This window comes from Mya arenaria, chromosome 6 (assembly GCF_026914265.1).
Source record: "Mya arenaria isolate MELC-2E11 chromosome 6, ASM2691426v1".
In the NCBI taxonomy this organism is placed as follows: domain Eukaryota; kingdom Metazoa; phylum Mollusca; class Bivalvia; order Myida; family Myidae; genus Mya; species Mya arenaria.
In genome coordinates this window covers 70,608,734-70,620,815 of record NC_069127.1, presented here as the reverse complement: position 1 = coordinate 70,620,815, position 12,082 = coordinate 70,608,734, and the positions used below count along the sequence as shown (strand labels likewise).

Here is a 12,082-nt window from a genome sequence, read left to right as displayed (position 1 = left end):
TGTTTGAGATATTCTCACGCAAGCAGACGAAGACGACATAGAGAATGTACAGCATGAGATAGCGCGAATCATAAAGACATGAGCTTACCCTATTGTACAGGTTATCTTATTCTCTTACACCAATTTACTTTACTTGATTTTTTTCTCGAGTTTGTGATACAATCTTCTACACACTTCATAATTCGATGAACTTTTACAATTTGCCGAGCTCTATCTAGCCATCTACATTCAATGCATGGAATGCGCTTCCGCCAAATTTCCGTTCTTCTCCATCCCCCCCTTTTTAAGGGTCAATTTCATGTCATCATTCTCGGATACTTAAATTCCATTAATATTATCTATGTGAATATTCCTCTGAATAACTTTGCTTCATACCTGTAATTGAAGCATTTGTTTTGTTTGTGCGATTTGGTTAAAACAGTATATATTAATAAATTTATTATGTGAGTCTGATATTGCGTACGATACAAATACAACTGAAACATTGAAAAAGTCTAACTTTCTTCAGTCTTTATGCATGTAAAAAAGTAGAAAATAATAATTATAGGAATATATTTCAATTTAACATGAAATACGCATGTAAAGTTTGAATATTTGTATTGTACTCTACTCTCTCAAGTATTGCTTTTTAAATGCATATGTTACAACTGCACATATTTCAGACAAATACCATACCAAGTCACGTAAAAACAGATGTCAAAAAATCTGTACATCAAAGAATTGCAACCCTTTGAAGCAAACATTTCAACGTTATAATTCGTTGGTCTTAAAATTTGCATTTTCAATCATATTGGAAAAATCGTTGCAAGAAATCTTACTGATATTCTGCTCCAGTGGTGATTTAAAGGAAGTACTCCCATATGTCAATGCAATACAACACATCAAAGGAGACTCTATAGATCGGATAGAAAAGATGACTGAAAAATGGCCGGATATTAAAATGTTATCAACAAAATGTATGTTTTATTCTCAAGGTTATTTATGCATTATAATTATTTACAAAGCTGCAATATATAATGAAAAGAAACTCTCCATTGAGAGGCTGTAGCTTTTCCTCATTATCGTAGATATCATAAATGCATTACGTATTTAAGAATTAGTATAATCTACTTAATTATTATATAATGAAGTGATCCGCCCCTTCGTGAAGTGTTTAATGATGGAAATCGTGTAAATCCTGATGAATTAAGTATCAAACATTTAAGTTAATTACTGTTTTGTGTCGTTGTGCTACAATGCGGCAATTATCATAATCATGAATAAGTCTTGACACAAGTACCCTAACGGCTTGATTACAAAATAACACATATCATAACATTTAATTTATACGCTGCTTAAAAGATAAATGGATGAAATGGAATATTATAAAGTAATATTTTCGCGATTTTGAATATGCCTTTATTGTTCATGACTTAGGTTTTGGTTAAAAATAAATCTTCTTACTATTATAATCTATAAAAGATTGAATGAAACCATGTTTCGGATCATAGGTTATATCTGCCCGGTTGTTCTAAAAAAAATAATGATTTCGTTTATTTTCATAGTATTTAAACGAATGCTGTGTTCGACATAAATTGGTCGAATCTTGATGAACTCTTTAATTACCGTTTTTGAAAGATGTATTGGAGTTTGAGATAATACGATGGATACATTATATATTAATTGCTTTTATTTAAATTTATGGCTTGATTATATTTTCGTGATTCACTTTTACTTTACAACAATATTCATATTTTGGACACGCATAATGTGTACACAAACCATATACATTATATTCATTGAATGCATACACCGACCACCAATATGGAAGTGAACCAATGAGTAACATATTCAGATATAGAATACATGTCTGAATACATTTGATTATCAATCATTCTGTGCTGCGTCCTCTGGTCCCATTGGCTTCCTTCTTTGCCATGGTTATTCTCATCGTTATAAGTTTTGGTTCGAAACATCAATGCAACACACCAAACAATGTACGGTATGAAAATAAGATGAACGTTACTAAAGTAGAGCCTGCCACTTTTTTTTCAAACAAAGAAATTTGCATGTTACATTTCCAGTGCACTGAATTATAACCGTAACAAAAACCGATTACTATCCGAACAGGTATATAACGAATTATATATAATATATAATTATAGCAAATTTATTTAAAAGACACTACTATGTTTACATCAGTTTATTAGAATTGATTTTAGTATTTATAGAGTCACCATATTTAAAACAGTTAGTCATGTTATATTAATAGTTATATTCTCATATTGTAATTACACGTACACTCAGTTAGCGTATTTTCAAATAACCTGTTCATTAGAACTGTTGACCGCATTATTGAATACTTGAATCAGTATTCATTTCCTAAATCACCCGTTATGCTAGTGTAAATCAGGACAAAATCACAGGGATCACCATCAATTGGTTTTAGCGGAGAGGTCCGCAATAACTGTCAGCGGTCACCAACATACATCTTAACTAAACACAGCTGAGAGGAATTTAAGGACAGGCGGAACATCGATCCTTCGGTGAATGAAGCCACGTTTAAGTTTCTTGTGTCAGGGAGTCGGCTAAAATTGCGCAACAAACGTAGAGGATTATTTTATCGCCCAACAATGTCGAATTTTCCATGCTTTAACGTATGAATTAACTGTGGTCGTTAGAAAGATAATCTTCTTACGACCACACGTTATATTTTATTTGTGTTGTTATCATGGTGTATCTTGTTTCAGATGAATTCTATGAAAGAGTGGAATTAAAAATTGTCTATTATTTCCGTCAGGAAAATATCCTTGGCTTGACAGTGTCTGTACCTTTTGTTTCGACTGTTTGGGTTATCTATTTCCATTAATAACGTTTTTGACCTATCATAAAATCATACATGTATGTTGATTCATTTATGTATGTCAACGTTCATAGAAATGTCTATATCTTACTGAAATATAATTAGAACAATGTTTATTTGTTTGTATAGTATTTGTACTCGAGTTCCTTGGATCAGCCAATATTGCTCTACACAGCGATAAATGGCTACAAGGTGCTTATATTATTTGAAAGGGTGTTATTTGTAAAGATACAATAACGCAAACAATATACATTTTACTTTGTCACCTGAGAAAAAGCAATTTACTTTGTATTTTTTTAACTAAATTTAGCCGTCAGATAAAGACTATTAGCTTATTAATTTGGCTCATACTTTCAAACGTTGTAGTTGGTGCACATAAATGCACGTCTGTCTAATAATTGAAACATTCACTCGATAGAAACATTTTATTCTGTAATCATAACATTTTGTCGAGGTATAAATATATAGGGCATTAAAATCACATGAGTATATGCGCGAGTGTAATGCGTCTGGCTTATTTTTTGCCATTGCAATAAATTACAGGTGTTCACATCAAAAGGGAAATGCTCGTTTAATGTGTTTATTCTGGAAACATTTGAACCAACAAATCCGTGTATAAACACAAAGCATTTTAATACGTTTCTTTCGTTTCATTTCAATCTTAATGTATGTAAGCAGACGATTTCTTTAAACAAAACCGACTTAAATTATATTCACTCAAATGGCACATGAGCCATAGCGTGTGTTCACAAAGATGACACATCGAGATATAGCGTTATTGCTAAGAGACACAAGGTCAACGAAGACCCTGTTAAGAGGCACGAGGTGAACGGAGACCCTGTTAAGAGGCACAAGGTTAACGAAGACCCTGTTAAGAGGCACAAGGTGAACGAAGCCCCTGTTAAGAGGCACAATGTGAACGAAGCCCTGTTAAAAGGCACAAGGTTAACGAAGCCCCTGTTAAAAGGCACATGGTGAACGAAGCCCCTGTTAAGAGGCACAAGGTGAACGAAGCCCCTGTTAAGAGGCACAAGGTGAACGAAGCCCCTGTTAAGAGGCACAAGGTGAACGAAGACCATGTTAAGAGGCACAAGGTGAACGAAGCCCCTGTTAAGAGGCACAAGGTGAACGAAGCCCCGGTTAAGAGGCGCAAGGTGAAAGAAGACCCTGTTAAGAGGCACGAGGTTTACAAAGACCCTGTTAAGAGGCACAAGGTGAACGAAGACTCTGTTAAGAGGCACAAGGTGAACGAATACCCTGTTAAGAGGCACGAGGTTAACGAAGACCCTGTTAAGAGGCACGAGGTGAACGAAGACCCTGTTAAGAGGCACGAGGTGAACGAAGACCCTGTTAAGAGTCACGAGGTAAACGAAGACCCTGTTAAGAGGCACGAGGTAAACGAAGCCCCTGTTAAGAGGCACAAGGTGAACGAAGACCCTGTTAAGAGGCACAAGGTGAACGAACACACTGTTAAGAGGCACAAGGTTAACGATGACCCTGTTAAGAGGCACAAAGTGAACGAAGACCATGTTAAGAGGCACAAGATGAACGAAGACCCGGTTAAGAGGCACAAGGTGAACGAAGACCATGTTAAGAGGCACAAGGTTACGAAGACCCTGTTTAGAGGCACACGGTGAACGAAGACCCTGTTAAGAGGCACAAGGTTAACGAAGACCCTGTTAAGAGGCACAAGGTTACCGAAGACCATGTTAAGAGGCACAAGGTTGACGAAGACCCTGTTAAGAGGCACAAGGTTAACGAAGACCCTGTTAAGAGGTACAAAGTGAACGAAGACCCTGTTAAGAGGCACAAAGTGAACAAAGACCCTGTTAAGAGGCACAAGGTTAGCGAAGATCCTGTTAAGATTCACAAGGTTAACGAAGCCCATGTTAAGAGGCACAAGGCAAATGAAGCCCCTGTTATGAGGCAAAAGGTGAATGAAGCCCCTGTTAAGAGTCACAAGGTTAACGAAGACCCTGTTAAGAGGCTGTTAAGAGGCAAAAGGTGAATGAAGCCCCTGTTAAGAGGCACAAGGTTAACGAAGACCCTGTTAAGAGACCCAAGGTTAACGAAGACCCTGTTAAGAGGCACAAGGTTACCAAAGACCAGGTTAAGAGGCTGTTAAGAGGCAAAAGGTGAATGAAGCCCCTGTTAAGAGGCACAAGGTTAACGATGACCCTGTTAAGAGGCACAAGGTTAACGAAGACCATGTTAAGAGGCACAAGGTGAACGAAGACCCTGTTAAGAGGCACAAGGTGAACGAAGACCCGGTTAAGAGGCACAATGTGAACGAAGACCATGTTAAGAGGCACGAGGTTACCGAAGACCATGTTAAGAGGCACAAGGTTGACGAAGACCCTGTTAAGAGGCACAAGGTTAACGAAGACCCTGTTAAGAGGCACAAAGTGAACAAATTCCCTGTTAAGAGGCACAAGGTTAGCGAAGATCCTGTTAAGATTAACAAGGTTAACGAAGCCCATGTTAAGAGGCACAAGGCGAATGAAGCCCCTGTTAAGAGTTAAAAGGTGAATGAAGCCCCTGTTAAGAGGCACAAGGTTAACGAAGACCCTGTTAAGAGGCTGTTAAGAGGCAAAAGGTGAATTAAGCCCCTGTTAAGAGGCACAAGGTTAACGAAGACCCTGTTAAGAGGCACAAGGTTAACGAAGCCCCTGTTAAGAGGCACAAGGTGAACGATGACCCTGTTAAGAGGCCCAAGGTTAACGAAGACCCTGTTAAGAGGCACAAGGTGAACGAAGAACCTGTTAAGAGGCACAAAGTGATCGAAGACCCTGTTAAGAGGCACAAGGTGAACGAAGACCCTGTTAAGAGGCACAATGTTAACGTAGACCCTGTTAAGAGGCACACGGTGAACGAAGACCCTGTTAAGAGGCACAAGATTAACGAAGACCCTGTTAAGAGGCACAAGGTTACCGAAGACCATGTTAAGAGGCACAAGGTTGACGAAGACCCTGTTAAGAGGCACAAGGTTAACGAAGACCCTGTTTAGAGGCACAAGGTGAACGAAGACCCTGTTAAGAGGCACAAGGTTAACGAAGATCCTGTTAAGAGGCACAAGGTTAACGAAGCCCTTGTTAAGAGGCACAAGGCGAATGAAGCCCCTGTTAAGAGTTAAAAGGTGAATGAAGCCCCTGTTAAGAGGCACAAGGTTAACGAAGACCCTGTTAAGAGGCTGTTAAGAGGCAAAAGGTGAATGAAGCCCCTGTTATGAGGCACAAGGTGAACGAAGACCCTGTTAAGAGGCACAAGGTGAATGAAGACCCGGTTAAGATGCACAAGGTTAACGAAGACCCTGTTTAAGAGGCACAGGTGAAGGCATTATGGCAATTAAACGAGAAACTCATAAAGTCACCAGGTGTTGAAACATGATTTGAGTAAACTATCCCATATTGATACTCTGTGAATTTTATTTCAATGCTGCCATACCTTTTGCAAATGCCGTTCATGGAATATATTATGTTCTTGTGTGTTTGTGTCTTCATCCTGTGAATTACCGTTTTGTTGAATGTAAACGATTGGTAACCCCATATCATTTTGCTATCATTTGAACGCATATTGCTTGCTGATTACTTAAATTTGAAATAAATGATTGAAAAAAGACAGTATATATACAGTTATATCAGTTTGTATTTGAGTTCTTTATTTTTACAAAATATCTGACTTAAAATGACTCTATTTGAAAGATTGCACAAGCTTCGTGTATAGTGTGTACATATACTTTCTCTACGCATCGACCCCTTCCGAATGGTATATTATATTGGTTCACCAGACATCTAAAATCGGCACCATTGTACATTAGATACCCATGATGAATATTATTTAATGAATTTATAATTAATTCTCATTAAGATAAGTTATTATCTTAATCGACTTATCGGCGTTTTGAATATTGCATTCCTGTTATAAGCACTTCCCCAGTACAGCAAATAATGTAATTCAGTCACTATCATATTCTTATCATAATGCAATTAGTTCTACTGATAAAATGTGTTTTAACTTTAATTTCTAATCTTAATCAATTATACAAAACACCACTCCAGGAGCCTGTTTCAATAAAGCTTGATTTAAGTCATAAATTGTATGATCTTAGCGTGATATTTTCGTTATTTTGCAACATATTGGTGAAAAGTAAATTTTAGCCGTTTGCTTCGTTATAAAGAGTATTAAGGTAAATATTAAGAACCATCATTATGGCATGGTTTTTAATAAATGTGTCATATTGTTGATTTTGAAGTACTCGTATGACGATATATTCCGTGGTTATAACTTTACAATACCATTCTGTTAAGTTATTGTATTAGTTTAAATAAATGTTTACACCTCTATTTTTAGAGATTAACAAAATAGGCTTAAAAAATAAGGAGGTACATCAATATTATGAGAGGAACAGAATGAAGACAGAAAACAGTTCATAGAGGAAGATAAAAAACAATGGCAAAAATAAAGTACGCTCAATCAACTCCTTAATACCCAGAGCGTCGTATAATGGAACTCAACAAAATACCACAAACAATTTCTACCAGGAGCTATGCTGTCCGTACGATAAGAAGACAAACCACATAAATGACTTTGAGCCGTAGAATAAATGCAAACGACGGCTCTTTAAATAAGGTAACCGTGGACAATAATGATAATAAATACTTGCGAAAAGCCAAACAAATGAACTGCAGTTTATCCGAAGAGACTTTTACGGCCATAATGTACAATTTACATCGTGTTCGTAATGTTTAAATGATGGTACACATGTTTGGTTTGGTTTGAGGATTGTGTGTCGTTTCAAACCATTATGGCATAACAGTTCATTTGAAGTACACGGATATATGAATGAACTGTTAGTTTTGTGCACTGAAATTCTTATCTTGAAACTATCACCAAATCATTAACATAGTACCTCTGGCACTATTTATATAATGTTGCCTGTCTTAATATAAAAAAATGAATTTAAAATCACAATATATGCATCAAATAAATATACGTAAGTCAAATAAACGAGATTTGTTGATAAATGTATTCAATTTAAAACAGACAAAGCAAAAACAAGAAAACCGTCCCACTATTCATTTATGAAATCGACCGGAAGTTACTGTAGCTACTTAAATAAACAGGCGATTTCCAAAAACGTTATACAAAGCCTATATTGTCAGTGCGGTAAGACAGAATATATATATTTCTCCGTTTTTATGTGTCCGTTTTACCACAAAATATGACTTAATCCGTACGACCTGCCATCTGCCTTCATCCCTATTTCTCTTCAACTCCTCCGTTTTGGATCAAAGGACACAGAGCAGTTTACCTGTTAACACGTCCAATCATTCGACTTACCAATCTAATAGATCTCCCCATATTAATTACCCACTAACAACGCCTCCTTTCCTTCGTCCTTCTTTTACAATTGTCTGTCGCACATATCATCCATCTTGACACGTTCTTGTTCTTAAGTCTCAACTGACAAACAATGTCAGTGCATACATTTAAAAAGCATTATAATTACTCGACCCTTCGTTTTACCAACTTAAACACATTTAAGTAGCTCAGACAGAACGAAGAGAGATAACATACTATTTTAGCTTTCTTCACGTAAATTTAATGTCCATTTTTTATCAGTTATATAAATGATTAACTTTAATGAGTCTGCATTGTTTTACCTTTGAGTATGTTTAATTTGTGAACGCATTCTTTTGGAATATATGTTGAAGCAATTAGTGATTAAACCAAAAAGAGGATTCAACTGGATAATATTTCTCAATGCTTTTTTTTTTAATTTTGTTGTAGCTAAGTTGTTGAGATGCATTAATAAAAATAAGAAATAAAGCAATTTATATTCATCTGCTACTAAAGTCTTAAAAAGGTGTTAATTCGTATCAATCTGTATCCAAGATGTATCCCAACAAGTTAAGGCTAGCTCATCCTGCCGTCTCGGATTTGAGAGAGAGGTTATAAACAGTCCTCAATAACGATAACTGTCAGGAGTCTTCTCTAATACAGCTTACAAGGATATATGGAGCTGATTGTCGCAAGAGACGTCCGTGTAATACATTACATCGATTAAGTGAAATAAATAAGCCTGATTTCCCATCTGTTGACATATATAGTTGTCGGGAAACATACATACGATATTTTTTATGCTCGTTAACGAACTCATTAAAGTTGAATAATAGCGGAAAGAGAATAGCGTTTGCAATGATATCGACTATTGCTTGATTTTAGGCTCGAGTGTCAGTTCGAAATCAGTTTCCCACTTTTGTATTTTCGATATTGGATAAAATATGTTTGGAACTTTAATTTCTTATATAGACAATTCATACAAAGGAGTAATCCAGGCAACTTTCATATAATCGGACATAGAAAAACGTTCGTAATGATAACGACAATTGTTTGATTTTAAGCTCCAGTTGTGTTTCGAGTTCAGTTCAGCCACTTGTTTTTATTATCATAATTGATTTAGTTTTATTAAGAATTTCAGTTTTAACTGATAATTTCATATAAAGTATCTATTCTAAGACTCATTTAAGGCGTCATATTTTGTGTTTGACAAATTCCAATAAATTGTCACGAGCATGTCTGTTTAAAGAAAGGTTTGCCCGTTAAATTTAATTGAAAATAATAACGTCATCAATAGGATGTTATCGGAATACTGATATGTTTGAATCAGAAAAAAACAACATCAATATTTAAATGTATATGACGTTTTGCTAATCGTCCAAAGATGGAACTATCAAAAATATGGCGTCTGCGTTTTTCGTATCTTAAATAAGATGAGTTTTAACAACTCAACTGGTAAGAAATCAATAAAATTAAATTTCTTATACCAAATGCAAGCATCTCAATCTCACCTTTTCAAGCCTTAAAGAAAAGATGTAAATCGTTTCTTCCAGAGGTTAATTGTTTAAATGATAACATGAATCAAATTGACGGGTTAGAGTCTAGTGGTATAGGTGTCCGTCTCGTACACATGTCATAGGTTCGATCCCCGCCGGGGGAACGTTCTCTTGGCCTTTCAAAAAGAGCAAATTATGGTGGCATCCCTGGAAACAAACTCTAGGGTACTAGTAATTAAGATCAGCCGTTAAGCTGTCTTTACATCGAGCCTACACTAGTTAATATAAATTGTTCTCCAATGCACAGTTCATCGAAACCCAAATGATCTGGTGTGTTCGAAAAGATAAGAACCAAAACGCTTAAATGGCTACACACTGTGATATATGGGCAAAGCATTCTAATATAGCTTATCGCGGTAAAGACCATAACAGCTTGAGAAAAGCCAAAGAAATGGCTTGCTGTTTATCGGAAGAAACATTTATATCCATAAAATGCCCGTTTTGGTTCTTTTCAATTCATGGAATGTATTTCAGGATGGAATGTTTGTTGATGAATATATTTCGTTTCACAAATGATGTCGTTAAGGTATTTGACTCACAATATGTAAAGTAATTCGGAACAGTGTCCGTTATTTCAACACTGCCTAAATATGTTACGATAATGAGATTGTTAACATTTAAAAATTAGGAATGTGCATGATTTGCATACTTAGGATACTTTGAATTTATCTTAGACTATTTTTCGATTTACAAATGCTGTTTCTTTATATGTTTATAATTAATTCTAGTTTTCCTCTTCATCCAATTTTGTAACTAAATCGATGGAGTCTTTAAACAAAGTTAATATATTAAATAGAAAAAAAAATCAATAGTTAAGATCGTGCGCACTAATGTACGCTAGCCGTTTATAGCCGTTTATTCCACCTGCAAGACTTGCCGGTTAGAACAGACGCATTTATATTGCAATATTTTACATTGACTTCGTTGCAATCATAAACCATTTACAAGATGATATCTAAGGCGTTTAAGGCACGCACGATATGACAATAGTCTATAGGAATGTAATCTACCGGCTTTTTGTCTTCCATTGTATCAAAAACATTTACAACATTAAAACATTTATTTCAAAACCAACATACCCTTTGAAGGTTCTTTATTCATGTATAGTTTAGAACCATCTTCGATTGTTTCATTTACGTGAACTATTTCATCTCTTTGTTCAACTAAGGACGTTTGCTTCATACGTAATATTAATTTGAAAAAAGTGTAATATTTGTTGTTATGAAGACAATGGATATTTCACGTATGTGTTATATTTACAGCGATGAAATTTTGTACTTTTAATTATCCACAGAAACTGTATTTTTAAGGTGTAAAATAAATTTGTCATTTGATAGTGAACGCATGGTTATGATGAAAACAATATCCTGCTATCATTACAAAAGGTATTGTTTCTTCAAAGCCTATATGTATATCAAAACGTAAAAAGTAGTATTTGTATGAATATATTTCATTTGAACTCAAACATTAACACAAATGGTGATTTCGAACTATTTCCATAGAAACAACTATACAATAACTTATTCAAAAAGAAGAAGTTGAAAAAGTTATAAATGCTATCATATCATGTGATGATTAAGGTGAAGACAGAAGACAGTTCGATAATAAACGTTTCTTTCAATGGAGCAAGCTCTATAAACTCTGTCATTCCTATATCTCAGTCCCTGATATGACGGAGCTCAATAAAAAACCATGAAATATTTCTCCGAGAAGATAGGTGTGTAAACGATAAGGACCGAACCACATAAATGGCCTCGAACCGTGAAATATGGGCAAAAGATAACTATTTCAATAAATAATCGTAGACTTTAATGACAATAAGTGCTTTAGGAAAGCTAAACGAATGGATTGCAGGGTATTAAAAGAGGCGTTTATGGCCACATCGTGCATATGTTATCCTGTTCTCAGTTTATGACCATATCGTGCATATGTTATCGTCTTCGAAATATTTTAAATGATTGTATGTGTATTCGTTTAGGAGTATGCCCCTTCACAAATGCCATTACAACTAATCATTGTACTATTTTGAGTTTATAGGTAAACTGACACCACAACGACACAGTTTTGCTTAAGTATTTTGTCATCGGATTTCAATGTAACACATATTTTCTAAATACATAATAACATTCAAATACCGATTCATACAAACTTAGAGTTATTTTAGAAACAACGCCTGAAAGTTTATCATCCAATTCCTTCCTTTCATTCCTTCCGAAGTCGAGTGGTACTCATGCAAGACTACGTATGCATTGCAGCAATACAAATAAACATCCGTTCCACAAAACCATGATAAACTAACCGTCAGTGTGATGACTTCTTTTGTATGTCCCCTTACACGTGATTT

The 12,082-nt window shown here is 35.4% G+C and overlaps 2 protein-coding genes across 4 annotated transcripts in view; both read left to right on the top strand.

Annotated features, from left to right (window-relative positions):
• Nucleotides 1-12,082, top strand: part of LOC128236732 (suppressor of lurcher protein 1-like) — a 378,099-nt gene that overhangs the window by 129,389 nt on the left and 236,628 nt on the right. The window lies entirely within an intron of this gene.
• Nucleotides 3,814-4,850, top strand: LOC128238010 (rhoptry surface protein CERLI2-like). Its single transcript, XM_052953579.1, has 3 exons — nt 3,814-4,116; nt 4,288-4,446; nt 4,677-4,850. The coding sequence occupies exons 1-3, from the start codon at nt 3,814-3,816 to the stop codon at nt 4,848-4,850; spliced, it is 636 nt and encodes a 211-aa protein (XP_052809539.1).

Excerpts from the sequence above, each read along its gene's own strand:
- LOC128238010 (XM_052953579.1), top strand. The coding sequence starts at position 3,814 with ATGGTGAACGAAGCCCCTGTTAAGAGGCACAAGGTGAACGAAGCCCCT. Across the intron at positions 4,117-4,287 it reads ACCCTGTTAAGAGGCACGAG|AGGCACAAGGTGAACGAACA; the intron begins GTTAACGAAGAC and ends GACCCTGTTAAG. Across the intron at positions 4,447-4,676 it reads ACCATGTTAAGAGGCACAAG|AGGCACAAGGTTAGCGAAGA; the intron begins GTTACGAAGACC and ends GACCCTGTTAAG.